At 38.1% G+C, this 16,025-nt stretch overlaps 1 protein-coding gene across 4 annotated transcripts in view; it reads right to left on the bottom strand.

The window, feature by feature from the left end:
• Positions 1 to 16,025, bottom strand: part of LOC149008591 (uncharacterized) — a 153,649-nt gene that overhangs the window by 29,781 nt on the left and 107,843 nt on the right. For all 4 annotated transcript variants that reach the window (XM_089165298.1, XM_089165296.1, XM_089165297.1 and 1 more), the window contains 11 exons: positions 14,039 to 14,142; positions 11,144 to 11,439; positions 10,886 to 10,970; positions 9,642 to 10,346; positions 9,236 to 9,554; positions 8,955 to 9,113; positions 8,716 to 8,879; positions 8,413 to 8,593; positions 8,055 to 8,324; positions 7,763 to 7,969; positions 1,252 to 1,306 (listed from right to left, as the gene is read on the bottom strand). In XM_089165298.1, coding sequence (XP_089021424.1) covers positions 1,252 to 1,306; positions 7,763 to 7,969; positions 8,055 to 8,324; positions 8,413 to 8,593; positions 8,716 to 8,879; positions 8,955 to 9,113; positions 9,236 to 9,554; positions 9,642 to 10,346; positions 10,886 to 10,970; positions 11,144 to 11,439; positions 14,039 to 14,142 — 2,545 coding nt within the window. The remainder of the gene's footprint in view (positions 1 to 1,251; positions 1,307 to 7,762; positions 7,970 to 8,054; positions 8,325 to 8,412; positions 8,594 to 8,715; positions 8,880 to 8,954; positions 9,114 to 9,235; positions 9,555 to 9,641; positions 10,347 to 10,885; positions 10,971 to 11,143; positions 11,440 to 14,038; positions 14,143 to 16,025) is intronic.

Here is a 16,025-nt window from a genome sequence, read left to right as displayed (position 1 = left end):
GTTTTTTTTGTTTTTTTGTCCTTTGCCTGTTTGGTCGGTCTGCACATGAAGACTCGTGTTGTAGCAGTGTGTTCCAGGCTTCTGCGAAGTGCAATGATAATTTATGTACTACAGTGATTACTAATGATAGTTGCACTAATGTTGTCTTTGAAGAGGTTGTTTATAAGTTGGAATTGATACAGAGCCACACCCAAACCAGTACAAAGCTGTTAAGGTTATGAACAGATGTTTGGTCTGTTATCCAATTGGGGAATTCAAGGACATGGAGCAGTGTGAAATCCTCCCTTTAAAGGCCTGTCGTGTAATTCTTGGGTGACCTTGGATATTTTATAAGGTCCAAAGTGGATATGCAAATACCTACTCTTTCAGGCATGATGACAAAACCATGAAGTTTCTTCCTGCTAAGAACCCCTCTGACATTAAGCTCAACAAAACAATAGGCTCATTCCTCCTCCAACAAGTTGTTTTACATGGCATCCTTGATCACTTTCCAACTCGATGGAGTCGAGTTCTTTTCAGAAGAGGAGAGCTGATGCAGTATCTTGGCTGGACCGACATGATCCACTTTGGAAACCTAGACCAAGGGCTGGGCCTAAACCAGATTTCTGGTCTATAATAGGCTGGGTTTAGAATATCAGTAATATCTATTTACTTTAGTATGGGGTAGATTATGTAAGATTTCTTTACGTAGATTCCTATTTGAATGTAGGGTCTATTAGTTGTTATTTATTTATTTATTTCAGTTCTCTATTCTAGTTAATTTTTTCTGTGACAAGGTTTATTATTCTCTATTCCTTATTCTATTCGTTATGCTATTGTATGAGGACTTTTCAGTTTGAATTTTGAATTATTGATTAATGAAGAAGTTTAGTAGAAAAATCCAGCTTGAGTGTGTGATTATCCGTCCCCCTTTCCTTCTCCCTCGTATTCTCATAACTCTCTCAGTGCAGCGCACCTGAGCAGGCCTTCTCAGGCTCTGCATTAGGATAATATATGATTGAGCCTAGAAAAATCAATATACTCTAGATTAATTACTAAATTGTCCTTGATATGATTGAATATTGAAAAATCAATGTTGGTACTTTTTAACTAGATGAGTAGGAGTTTAGGTTACAAACATGGCATGGAGAAAGCATATGCTTAAATCCACATTTACCATTAGAAAAAAAAAAAAGAAAAAAGAAAAAAGAAGAAGAGGAAATTCAACTTTCAAAGGAAAATGCACCAACTGATGTGTTAGGCAATGATTACCTTTCCCTGCTTTTGCTGCAAGGTTTGTCACCTCAACTTCCAACTTAGCCAGTCCCTGCATCAAAGCATATACAAACAATTCCATAATGATGAAATTTCTAACTGAGATATGTTATGAAATATATGAACAATGACAATAGAACAGTTAAGGATGTACCAATGTGATGTGAACTTGATGTTAGTATATAGGTCTCATAGTAAAGTAACAGAACAATGATACTGTGTAAATGTACACAGTATAGCTTTGATCATTGATTATTACAATTTCTGCTGTAGTATTATATATGATATCTTCGATACACTGGATACAACGACTGTTTATAGTTCTGTACGTAGTGCCTTACTTAACGGCGGTCTATGAGGGCCAGCATCATAATCTTATCTCAGGTTTGGGACTTTACATTAAGACTTTTGAGAACCTTTGAAAGGGAAACTAAGGACAAAGAGATTGTTTATTTCATTGAGAGGTTTTAAAATGGATATGGATTCTAGAGAAGTTCTGCAATATCTACTGAGGATTCTCTAATATATTCTTGTTGCTGATGCATTGTTTTGATTTTCTCCTTTATAGTAAAGAAAGTCAATATCAATCAGTAAAAACAGAAAGACGGCAATTATCATTCATCCTACTGCTACAAATTACATGACATGGTTGATTGCCTTTGCCAATAGTAGAATATACATTTGATCAATTGATCCTACTATAACTGTTGAAAGAAATGATTGTGGTGAATGGCTTATTGATCAATGATCTCAAGCCCTCTATTTATAATTAAGAGGAAAGTAGACTATTACAAGGAATAGAATTTTACATGAATACAAACTCTATTTTTAACTCCTATACAAACTCTAATTTAACTCCTAATAGAATCCAACACTCCCCCTCAAGTTGAGGATAGATATTAGTCATGCCCATCTTGCCTACAATAGGGAGGAAGTCTCTTTCTTTCAAACCCTTAGTGAAAACATCTGCTACTTGGTCTCCAGATCTTACAAAAGGTATGTAGATAAGCCCTTGTTCTAACTTTCCTTTGACAAAAAACCTATCAATTTCAATGTGCTTAGTTCAATCACGTTGCACCGGATTATTAGCAATACTAATACCAGCCTTGTTGTCACAATATAACATCATAGGGTTTGGAACTTGGACTCCAATATCTTGCAGCAAGCTTTTCAACCATAGTAGCTCACAAACTCCATGAACCATAGCTCTATATTCAGCTTCGGTACTAGATAAAGCTACCACATTCTATTTCTTACTTCTCCAAGTAACTAGATTACCTCCAACAAAAGTACAGTAACCTGAAATTGACTTCCTGTCTGGAGATCCAGCCCAGCCTGCATCAGTGTATGCTTCTACTTTTTAGATTATCAGTGGGTGACAAAAGTATTCCTTTTCCAGGAGTTCCCTTTAAATACTGTAGTATTCTGGTAACAACCTTCATATGAGCTAAATATGGATCATGCATGAATTGGCTTACTATACCTACAGCATAAGCGATGTCTGGCCTGGTGTGGGACAAGTAAATAAGCTTCCCTACCAGCCTTTGGTATCTTCCTTTGTCCACTAGTTCTCCCTCTTTTTCTTTAAATTTAGCTCCAGTTTCAATAGGGGTATCAACTGCTTTACACCCCAACATTCCCACTTCTAATAATAGATCTAGGACATACTTTCTTTGGGATAGGAATATACCTTTATTTGATCGAGCTACCTTAATCCCTGAAAAATACTGTACCTTCCCTAGATCTTTAATTTCAAACTCTCTGCAAATAAAGTCCTTCAACTTTTGAATTTCTTCACCAACATTCCCTGTGATGACAATATCGTCTACATAGACAATGAGAAGTGTGATGTTAGTACCTGACTTCTTGACAAATAATGTATGATTAGCATTGCTTTGCTTGCACCCAATAGAAGTCATTGCCTTCAGGAGGCGTCCAAACCAGCATCTAGGAGATTGTTTTAACCCATAAATTGACCTCTTCAACCGACAAACTTTCCCTGCAGTATTGTCATCGGAGAAACCATGTGGGATTTCCATATAGACCTCTTCTGCTAACTCCCCATGTAAGAAGGCATTTTTTACGTCTAGTTGGTGCAAGTTCCAATCTTTGTTCATAGCTACAGACAACAGAACTCTCACAGTGTTTAGTTTCACAACAGGGGCAAAGGTCTCCTGATAATCAATCCCATAGGTCTGGGTAAACCCCTTTGCAACTATCTAGCTTTCAACTTGTTGACTGATCCATCCATTTTTGTTTAACCACAAATACCCATTTGCAGCCCACTGGTTTTTTTCTTGGAGGAAGTGTAACCAGCTCCCAGGTGTCATTTTTTTTCTATTGCCTGCATTTCCTCTACCATAGCTGCCTTCCATCTCTTATCAGCATAGGCTTCCTGCCAACTTTTAGGAACAGATACAGATGACAGAGAGGATATAAAAGCACGATAGGAGTCAGACAAGGAGTTATAAGAAACATATTTAGCTATGGGATGTTGAGTACAAGATTTGACCCCTTTTCTAACGGCAATAGGAAGATCAGAAGAAGATACCTTAAGGGGAACAGTAGAATCTGATTCTGAAGCAGGAGACTGAAGTGGTAACGTATCACCTTTCTGCACTTGCTTTAGCCGATTGTATTGCTTCCTCTGATAAGTCTGTACCTTCTTATTCTGGTCAATCGGGTTTTGAAAGACCTCAGCAGTGTGTCTCACAAGAGTGGTCTCCCCCTGGCTAGGTTCTTCACATGGTTCAGAAATCGAAGGTGGAGGATTAGAGTCCTCAGTCATACTGGCCGTAAGTTTCCCCCTGGTCAGGAAACTCTTCTGGGACTCTTAAGTTGTGTTGGTGTGTGATAGGAAGATCTAGAGTCAGAAAGAACACCTCTCCTCTAGGACTCTCCCCCTGAGAGGTGTATAGTAAGGGCAAAACTCATGAAAAATTACATCCATTGATACAATGGTTTTCCTGGAAGGAGGATGATAACATTTGTACCCTTTTTGAGTAGCAGAATACCCCAAAAATATGCAGTGTAGGCCGCAGGGAGCCAACTTACTCTGGTGGGCTGTGATTCTTGCATAACACACGCATCCAAAAACCTTTAGGGGAATAACAAAAGAAGAGGTTCCCTGAAGAATCTCATTAGGACATTTAAAACCAAGTATTCTATTGGGCATCCTATTCATAAGGTAAGAAGCAATGAGTATAGCATCACTCCAGTATTGGTCAAGTACAGTCATAGCAATCATAATGGAACGGGCTATTTCTAAGAGATGCCGATTCTTCCTTTCGGCAACCCCATTTTGGGCAGCCGTATCAATGCAACTGGTCTGATGTATTATGCTTGTCAGAGAGATATCTTTGAAATTCACCATCAATATACTCTGTGCCATTGTCATTGCGAAGGATCTTCACAATGGCATTTAACTGAGTTTTGATCATATTATGAAAATCACGAAAACATCGGAAAACCTTATTTTTTTTGTTTTAAAAGATAAATCCATATAGAATGAGAGTGACAATCAATAAAAGTAACAAAGTACCTATGGCGAGTAATAGACACACGTCGACAGGGACCCCACACATCAGTATGAATTAGAAGATGTAGTCAAAACAAAAGTAGATTCTCCAATCGACTCGAGCAAATAAAGTCCATTGTCTAGTTTACCATGTCCAATATCCTTCCCCGTGACCAGATCCTGGAAGACACAGTAAGATGGGAAAAAAATCACTTTACAATTCAAGCCATGTGTAAGACTACTGATAGAGAGCAAGTTAGTAGAGAAAGAGGGAACATGTAAAACTTTAGACAAAGAAAGTGATGGAGAACGTTGAATGGTCCCTTTTCCAGCAATGGAAGAATAGGAGCCATCAGCAATTCGAACTTTATCCTTTCTAGAAGTTGGAGAATATTGTAAGAAAGAGGTGGATAAACTTGTCATATGATCTGTGGCTCCTGTATCAATGATCCAAGGAGTAGAAACTGAAGAAGCTTGAAAGCCTGTAAAAGTTTTACCTGAAGTAGCAAGGTAGGAGTTGGTATGAGTAGTAGAGGAAGCAGTGTTCGAAGCTATACAGGCAGTAGAAGGCTGCATAATACGTCCCAGAGTAGCGAACTCCTCTTGTGAAAAACCAACGTCTGCAGAGGGTGTGGTGGAAACTGTCTCAGAGAGATTAGCCTTTGGTTTTCCTTTTCTTTGTGCGCATTTTGCTCAAAATCAGCAGGCTTCCCATACAATTTCCAACAATTTGCCTTGGTATGATATAGCTTGTGACAGTGCTCATACTTGACAATCTCCTTAGCCGGATCAGATTTAGTGTGAACAGACTGTAAGGCTGATTTCTCCATAATAGGAGTATGAAGCATGGCTAATCGACGACTTTCTTCACACTGAACAAGAGCATAAGACTGTTCTAGTGTAGGAAAGGGAGAACGACTTAAGACTTGCACTTTGATCTGATTGTACTCCACATTCAAACCTGCTAAGAAGTCATATACCTGAATCTTATCAATGTGCTTCCTATAAGTAGTCACATCATCTGGGTTAGTGGGATGATAATCCCCATAATGATCCAACTCTTGCCAAAGAGAGCGCAACTCAACATAATAGTGGGCCACAGTCAGTTCCTTTTGGATAGTCTCATAAAGCTTCTTTCGTAATTCATAAACCTGTGCATCATTCCCCAACTGTCCATAGGTTTCAGTAGTAGCCTTCCAGATTTGGGCTGCAGTATCAAGTAATAGGTAACCCCGGGCAATATTTGGATGCATGGAATTCAAAAGGAATGACATAATAAGGGAGTCATTTGATATCCATTTATCCTGTAAAAATCCTGCGGTAGTGGGTTTGATAGTGGTGCCCGTAATGTATCCAACTAGTCCTCTTCTAGCAATAGTTAGGTAAGTAGAGCGAGACCAGATCAAATAATTTGTTCCATCAAATCTCACGGAAAGAGAATGAAGACTGGGGTAATGTTCGGAGCCAGTGGGAGCAGGAGTACCATCAATACTTGTAATGTTGAGAAAACAATTCAAATTTTTTTTTTGGCTAATAGAACAAAAAAAAAATCTGGTCTGGTCTCTTGATTTTTTTTTTTTTGGCTAATAGAACCAGAGACAAAACGAAAAAAATATGGTTATGGTCTGGTCTATTTCATACGATGGGTTTTGGCTGAAAAGAATGTGTTGGACAATGAACCAAGAACTGAACGAAACAATGAATTAAAAGCCGAACCAGAAGTTGAACCAAAAAACCAACCAACTAATTCAATAACCAATCGACTTATCTTCTTCCTCGCAAGCGATGGCGATGGAATCAAATGATGATAGTGATGCTACCCTTGCTCTGCGATTCCTGAGAGAACTATTTGTGTTGCGCACAATTGGAGCGATTGAGAAGATGATGCAGCAGTGGTAGTAGCAGGGTCTTTGCGTCTGCTGTTTCACCTCCTTTTTTTCTGTCGATTGCACAGGAAGCAGCAGCGGTGGTAACTGGAAACAGCAGCGGCGGTAATATGAAGCGTGGCTCTTCTTCTCTCTTTTTTTCTTTCTCTTTTTTTTTTTTTTTTTTTTTTTCCTGGTCTTCGTTTGCAACAGAAAAGATAGTGCAGCGGTAGTAACTGAAGAACGATGGAGACCCAATTGCGATGGGTTTGAAAGAGAGAGAAGAAGAAAAAAAATCCTAATCGAATTTAGGCTCTGATGCCATGTTGAAAGAAACGGTTGTGGTGAATGGCTTATTGATCAATGATCTCAAGCCCTCTATTTATAATTAAGAGGAAAGTAGACTATTACAAGGAATAGAATTTTACATGAATACAAACTCTATTTTTAACTCCTATACAAACTCTAATTTAACTCCTAATAGAATCCAACAATAACCAATTAAAAACTTAACCTGATGGAAAGAATAAATGTTTTATTAGACGAAAAGGAGGAAGGAAAAAAAAGGGGTGTTCTTAGCATATATAACAGTATTAACAACACACACTGTCTCAATTCAGAGTTTACAAGGAAAAAAAAAAAAAGAAAAAAAGAAAAAGAAAAAAAGAGCTAGGGAAGCAGTAAAAGCAAAAAACCTGATTTGTTTGTAAACGGTACAATACTGTGGAAGTATGTCTCAAGGCCCAGCACTGTAGGTCAAGACTATTTTGCCCATCCCCAAAATGGGTGGACAGAAACACTTTGGATACAGCTGGACCAGTTGACGCACAATACAGCAACTCAGCCTTATCCAAACTAAATGGGGTTGGCTATATGGTTCCTTTCAAAATAAAGCAAGGGAAACTGGGATTCACAACAATTGACACAATTTATCACTAAAGTTGGTTCGGACTGCTCCTACTCAATGGTTGAAAATTTTGAAAATATTTAATATGTTGACCATGGCTCACAAGACAGAAAACCTATCATGAAAATTCAATTGACATTTAAGGACATAACATAATTAATGTATGTAATTCACATACAAAATATATAAGTAAATAAATAAAAAATTACAACAAGATACCTTCCGAGGAACTTCAAATAGAAATAATTCATTCCACATGGCAGTGCCCACATCCACGTCACTGCTCTTGGAAATTGAAGGCTTCACACATTTAGTCCTTGCACTCTGAGGGAAAAGCTTTTGGGAGTCAGTTTCTTGATTATCAACAATAAGTCGTAAGGCACAGAAGAAGTTATGGCTATTTCCATCATCAACAACAGGTAGACCCTGCAAAAGAAGAATGTGGTCATGTACAGTGATAAAGGATTTAAAGTTCATAAGCAATTGTGAATAAGCTTTCATTGTTCACAACCCTAGCTTCGTATATCTGTACAGCAACATAACAGCGTGCTTCCCTAGACTCAGAAGCAACATTCAGCCTATCAGAAAATCTTGGAGGTGGCATCCATAGAGAAGTGTAGCCTTCATGATGTAGCAACTCAAGAGATTCAGAGTTTTGTTCAATCTTCTTGATATAAATATCACATCCAAGTCTGTTCTCTATAACCAATGTCTGAAAATCATCATCATCCAATGCTGAAAAAGCTGAATCTTCTGTGTCTCTGAAGTGGCCAGCAGCATTCTGCAATGGTAGTTCATTAGTAACACATGTAGGATTGGAACCTAATGCGCTTCACTTAATAAAAAAGGAAAGTTCAGCTGAATTTTACCTCATATAATTTTACAGATTTCTGCTCAAGTTCTGCTTGTCTTCTCCATGAAACAATAGTTTCTGCAAAGGTTTCAATATTTGCAGCACTAATGTTGACATTTACAATACTTGTTGCAGCAACACAAACTCGTTTTCCAATTCCCAATGATACATCTGAGTTGGTGTTATATGTTTCAAACCTACAAAGAGAGGCCAGTTATTCAATTAAAACCAAATGTGACCCTGGCATGGAGATGTTATATGAAGATATCAACATCCTATGAGAACAGAACAACAGAATTATAGCTCAATGAACCATTACTTGAATATTCCATCAAATGACTCTACTAGCGGCTCCCAGGCTTCCAGTTGTGTGTTAAATGTGGATGCAGCAATTGAAGATACCAGTACTGCATTCATTGCCTCTAGTCTACCTTGGGTTGCAAGGCTGATGTTTGTAATTGTTGTATCAAACAGTGGTGTCATCTGAAAAGTCCAAAATTATGAAAATAAAGTACTATCAATAAAGGAATGGACTACATTTTTCTTCAGAATTCCTACCGTTCCACACATGCTGTCTAGCACAGTCAAGGAGAAGCATCTTAGCTTCATTTCCGCACTTAAGTTGTCCTGTGTCTTTGGTTTCACTGGATCACCTATATTGTAAGCCAAACGGCTAGATGGTTTTCTCAGATCAGAGCGGGCAAGAAAAGTGGAGGCCTGTACATGAGAGCCAAAAAAGATTGTATTAGACAGCTACTAAGGAGATCTTCATTGGGTTGAAATTATGGTCCAAATGATATCAGGAACAAGAAAATAAAAAGGAATTTAGCTTGGTTAACCTGGTTTTCAACTTTCCAAATACTCCAGCAGTGAGAACCCTTTGAACCAGAGGATTTTGAAATGGGAATCTCCAGAATACTAGCTTGGTTGACAAGATCCATACGGGGGCAGCAAAAGGAACTTACGTGCGGTGGTTCATCGGTTGTTGATGCAATGCATCCCAAAGAAGCGTAACCCGGGGGAGCAATTGGGTACCAAAAGAAAGCTTCATAAAGGCCTTTCCTCAATATATGGGAAACTCTTGTAAATTGCACAGGCTTTGCTGAAATCTCAGGATTATCATTCTTGAAAATGATTCCCAGAGAAGGCGGCTCTAAGCTGAAAGTAACAAAGTAATACCAAAAATTTAAAGAAAATGTAACTTACAGATCTGTAAAGGTGATGAGCAAGTTTAATTGACCTAACCCTTCAGTGATGCAGTCGCCAAGTATGGCATATCCAGGACGTGGTATTGGTCTCCATATTGAAAACGCTTGACGAAGGTCACCACCCTTGTCCCACCAAATTCTTTCAAAATGTGGGGTTGACACATAAAAACTGCTAGCGTTTGAAACTGATCTGAGAATATCCCACCCAGAAGAACTAGCACTCTCCTGACTTGCATACACACCTTGATCGTCTTGGTTATGAGTACCATCTGATCCTGAATTTGCTGAGGAAGAGCAAAACCAGTTTGAGTTTCTTAAAAGCATTTGAGCCAAATCACAACCACTTTCCAAAGGGCACACTGCAGCGGGATGGGCATAAAATGATCCAACAACATTGTCAAGGCGCCAAATACTGAATCCAGACGAAAACTTTGTCTTGGACAGAATACTAAAAATGCACTCTGAATATACTGTTGAAGTTACAAGGTCAGAACGTAAGCAATAGACAGTATGAGTTGGTGGTGGTTCGTTTCCTATGTGTGCTACACACCCTAATGCTGAGTACCCTAGTGGTGCAGTGGGCAACCAAAGTGAGCAATCAGCAACATCGTCAAATTTGGCACCGACTCCTTCTAATCCGTAAATATCAGAGAGCAAACCAATGAATTTAAAACCAAGAGGCTTCCGTACACGCCCATAAGTATTACCAACAGCCATTACTGCTTGTGAAGGAGGGATAGGCCTGGGAGATGCGACTGAGTTAAAAAAAATATAACATTTAAATTTCACAACCAAGAAAAATGGAAATGTAATGTATTTTTAAGACTAGTAACTTCTGATCATGGCATAGGTTACATGGAGTCATGAACAGGGGTTCATGAATGCATTTAGAAGTTAGAGGTGAAATTGTTGGATTTATGACAGATGAACCACTCCGAAAGGATTTGCCTAGAATGTTTTCATTAATCAAGAACAGAAGCTGGGGGCTCAAAGATGGTCATATACTGTCCTAGCCTCAACCATAAGCGATGCTGACCGGGGATCAACAGATGATGTTTTTAGGATTCTGCTTGCACGTTATGAGATCTAAGGAAAAAATCATAGGACTTATAAACCATTAAGATAAAAAAGTTTAGAAGGAGAATTAAAAGTCTGAACAGGTTACAACACTTAACAGCACATCAAGTATTTTAATGAAGGGAAAAGAGGGTTATTGTCACAAAATTGAACGTAAAAAAGAACATGGTTAGTTGTCTCAACCCCTATAAGTTTCAGCACTACCTTGATGTCACACAATCACCAAATATAACATAGTTTGAGGGAGGTCGAGGCCTCCAAAAGGAAAGGTTGTATCCAGGTTCACTTCCTGCAGCACCAGATTGCACAACCCAGTTAGTGAATTTAAGTCTTCATGAAACTTGCCTAACAAATTGATGTGGCTACAGATTGTCATTCACATATAGATAGCACTCTAAGCTGGGCAATTTGAACTTACAAGTAAAACTTCACTTTTTTTTATTTTTAACAAAGTTGAATTACCTTTAGGGGACACCCAAATTCGATCAAAATTGGTGCAAGAAGCCAGTGGATCTGCATTTCCAAACTGTAGTGCTGCAGCTGCCTGATTTTGCAGGTTTAGGACAAGGGAAATTACACTCAATGATAAGTGAATGCATATGTCTGTTGATAGCACAGATATACTTGTCTTCTCTTTAACAGAAGTATATCCACCAGAAACGTCCACTGGTTCAAGAATGATGAGACCTGAACCAGCCTCAATCATGAAATCTTTCACTAGGGCCCGTATCCAAGTATCACTTTCTTTTGAAGCATACCTGTTAGAAAATCACACACTTAGAGATTGTTAGAAAACAAGCTTTAAACAATCAAAATAGCAGTTGAACTTGAACAAAGAAAAGAGAGAAGAAGAAGAAGAGAAGAGAGATGAAGAACCAGTAGAAAAGACCTGTGATTCTTAGCTAAAGAGTCTAGAATCACAGAGCACTTTTATTTATAGCTTCTAATGAATCTAATACAACTTGAGAGACAAGTAATTGTCCTCTAGAAAAAAAGGAAACAAAATATTACGGTTTTAGTAACTTCCTAACTCCTAAAATAGAAAGTTCTGAAAATAGAAACAACCACCAAAATAGAAACTATGCTTTCTAAAAAACTCCCAAAACTTATGTAGCAAGACTCCCACATTAGAAATAGAAAATATAATAAAAACAATAGCATAATACTGTTGACGTGAACAGTAACGTGAACAGTAAAACTTCCAAATTTACGTATACTTTAACAGAGATAATTTGATTCGACGTGAAAGGTAATTACTCAGCATTAAGGGACAATCATGGTGTCAGTTATGGTGCAAATAAAAGGGGATAATTTCTTACACCACATGTCAGGATGTCCTGTACCTGAAAAGTTAATTTTCAAGATAGGGAACTTGAAGAATGTGGAAAAACAAACAAGTCCAAAAGTTTATATGATTGATTTTTAGCACCTTAATGTCAATAGAGATGAACTAACTGCATGATTCAACCTGTGAAGGCTTGTCAAAAAGTTACCGTAGACTCATAAATTCACAAGGATGAGAAATCACCTCTAATGTCCTGAGTCCACAGTCTAACGTAGGTATCTTCAGTTCTCACAGCGTAAATTCAACTCACCCCTTCCAGATAATGGACTCTAGGGCAACCGACCATGTGACTGCCTCATCTTCCTTATTTCATACTTATTCCTCTATTCCTTCAACTTAGGCTGTTCAAACGGCTGATAGGTCTCTTTCTCTCATCTCTGGAAAGGGATCTATTATCTGTTTGCCTTCTCTTACCTTGTCTTTTGTTTTGCATGTTCTAAAGTTTTTGGCTAACCTCTTGCTCATTAGCACCCTTACTCGTGACATAAGTTGCACAATAACATTTTCCCCTTCTCATTGTGTGTTTTAGGAACTAGAAATGGGGTGTGCAATTGGCAGTGGTAGAACGAAAGGGGGGCACTACTTGTTAGATGGGTCTCCATCAGTTTTTCTATGGCCTCTAGTTCCATACTTCCACCTCTCCTGCATTTTTTTCCCTTAATGCAGTGGCATCGTTGTCTTGGCCACATTCCTTAATGCAATTTGTCTTAGTTGTTTCCTGATTTGGTTAGATGATGTAATTATTGTGAGGCCTGCATTTTAGCTAAACAAACTGAACATGTTTACCCAATTTCAGATAGTCATACTACTGTTCCTTTCTTTGCCATTCACTTTAATGTGTGGGATCCTTCTCGGACAGTGTTTATTTCTGGTCAGACATGGTTTGCCAAATTGATTGATTGTTGCACTAGGACTACGTGGGTCTACTTACTTCACTAGAAAGTGATGTTTTTTCATGTTTCCAAAATTTCCACAAGATGGTTAGGACACAGTTTGGGGCCACAGTCAAAATCCTTCGTAGATAATAGAACTGAGTACTTGGGTGGTCCATTCCCATCTTAACTAGTTGACTATGGCATCATACACCAAACCAATTGCGTCGACACTCCACCTCAAAATGGGGTTGTTGAACACAAGAATAAACATCTTCTTGATGTAGCATATTCCCTAATGTTTACTATGCATGTGCCTCCTTGGTTTTGGGGTAATGCGGCCCTTACTACTGCTTATTTGATTAACCGAATGCCTTCCCGAATCTTGGATCACCATTGCCCCTTGAAGTTCTTTTAGGGACAGCAGCCTTTACTGTACCACTTAAGGTTTTTGGTTGTGTTGCCTTTGCCTGAAACCACCATGTTCATGGTAAGTTAGATCCATGTGGGTTATGGTGCATTTCTTGGGTTATCCTGCTACCCAAAAAGAGTGCCAAATCAACCTCTAACTTAGGAAGTTTAAAAAGAAAATAAAAGAACACTAACTCCACTATCCGTGGATGCTGTGAAAGAGCAATAATTACATGCTATTAAGAAGTCAAAGACCCCGCTGTCGACACGTACATTGCACCCCAAGATGGATAGGCTTATTCCACTAAAAAGAAGCCCAAATTGGTTGTAGATCTGCATCAGTACGCTATAGAGTCAACCCAGATTACTTTCGAACCTTCTTTCAAAAGAAATTGAAATGTTGAACCATGGTTCTAATCCTTGCATGAATTATATGAGATTTACTTTTAAACCAAGGGAAAAAAGTGAAAAAAATTGGGCTGTATTCACGAATTGGATAGTTTCCCAAAAACTACTTAGTTTGATTCTGGTTTTCTGACAACGACATTTTCATATTCAAATCTGACAGATGAATGAGGCGGAGTTATAGTTTCTTCCAGTCTTTAGATTTAGTTATTAAAAGTTAAAACTACATGCAATACTCTAAAAGATGATGACCAAATGGAGGGAGATTCTATGTACTAACCCAACTTGAGAAACCAGTCGGACATGGATAAAGTGGATACTCACATGAAGTTCAGATCCATTTTGGCCCGGAGAAGCTTTTCACCATGCAAGGAATCATCAAGGGATGACTTTGTACTGTCATAGAAGGTGAACTCAGGAGAGACAACCTACAGAAGTCAATAGGAAAAATTCAGCGAATATCAGAAAAGATAAATTTTCTATCAGAAATATATTTGAAGTATGTTTTTGCCTTTCAACTCTTAATGTTTCATTTTCTACAAGGTTACCTAGAAATCAATTTAAAAAAAGAATAGAAATGCAAAAAAGGTACTTTGATGTCTATTATTCCACCTCATAAGTTGATTTTCCTATGTAAAACAAATATTTTTTTCCCTTTTCTTTTTTAAAATAGAATAAAAATGCACAAAAGATGACCTACGATGATAGTTGGCTACACAATTGGCATTTGGTATCATTCAAAATCTTACAGGAGACTTTGCCTTACACTAATGTACTTTTGAATGTGAGGTGGCCAATCAGGAAGGAGGGATTGAGAACAAGGATCGGTCAGTAGTCAGACTGGCTGGTTCTCACATAAAAGCTGGGATTAAGAGATCTTATAAGAAATTAATTTGAAAGGACTATCATCAAAACCTTGCCCTCAGCAGCAAGAGAGTATTCTGTGGAATTAACATTCCTGGTCTGGTCGTGCTCTTGATTTAGATTCTGAAAGTGGAATTAAATGTTACTTCATCACCTGAAAATTGCGATTTTGACAGAGTATAACTGTGAAAAGTCTTAAGCACCAGCTTTTGGGGTTTACAAAGAGGAGGGAGGGGGAAATCCAGGCTAAGCCAAACCAAGTATATGTGCATCACACTGAATCTGAAGCTGATCTAAGCATTAGGGTGTAGTGTTGAGAAAGTCGATTGTGGTAGAATGGCTTATTGATCAATGTGATCTCAAGCCCTCTATTTATAATTAAGTGGAAAGTACACTATTACATAAATACCCTTACTTGGGGAACAAGAAATATAAATTTACATGAATAAAAACTCCAATAGAGTTGGACTCCTAGTAGAACTCAACAACACTCCCCCTCAAGTTGAGGCATAGATATTAGTCATGCCCAAATTGCCTACAATAGGAAGGAAATCTCCTTCTTTCAAACCCTTAGTGAAAACATCTACCACTTGGTCTCCAGACATCACAAAAGGCATGCAGATAAGCCCTTGTTCCAGCTTTCATTTGACAAAAAACCTGTCAATTTCAATGTGCTTAGTTCGATCATGTTGTACTGGATTATTAGCAATACTAATAGCAGCCTTGTTGTCACAATATAGCATCATAGGGTTTGGAACTTGGACTCCAATATCTTGTAGCAAGCCTTCAGCCATAATTGCTCACAAACTCCACAAACCGTAGCTCTATATTTAGCTTCAGTATTAGATAAAGCTACCACATTCTGTTTCTTACTTTTCCAAGTAACTAGATTACCTCCAAGAAAGGTACAGTAACCTGAAATTGACTTTATGTCTGGAGATCCCGCCTAGTTAGCATCAGTGTATGCTTCTACTCTTAGATTATTAGTGGATGACAAAAGTATTCATTTTCCAAGAGTTCCCCTCAAATATTGTAGTATTCTGGTAACAACCTTCATATGAGATAAATATGGATCATGCATGAATTGGCTCACTATCCCCACGGCATAAGCGATGTCTGGCCTGGTGTGGGACAAGTAAATAAACTTCTCTACTAGCCTTTGGTATCTTCCTTTGTCCACTGGGTTCTCTCTTTTTTCTTTAAGTTTAGCTCCAGCTTCAATAGGGGTATCAACTACTTTAAACCCCAACATTCCCACTTCTGATAATAAGTCTAGGACATACTTTCTTTAAGATAGGAATATACCCTAACCTTTTGATGTTTTGGTTTCGCCCAAAATCAAAATCAAAGGATGATTAAAATTGTATTACCGAAAAGGATCAAAATTTCACTGAAATATTTGAGTTTCAACAAAAATCAAATGGGATGGAAATCTAAAATTTCAAAA

This window comes from Hakea prostrata, chromosome 8 (assembly GCF_041222555.1).
Source record: "Hakea prostrata isolate BN-2017 chromosome 8, UWA_Hpros_2, whole genome shotgun sequence".
Taxonomy (NCBI): Eukaryota; Viridiplantae; Streptophyta; class Magnoliopsida; order Proteales; family Proteaceae; genus Hakea; species Hakea prostrata.
Note: the sequence above shows the minus strand (reverse complement) of the source record. Positions and strands in the feature narration are given on the sequence as shown.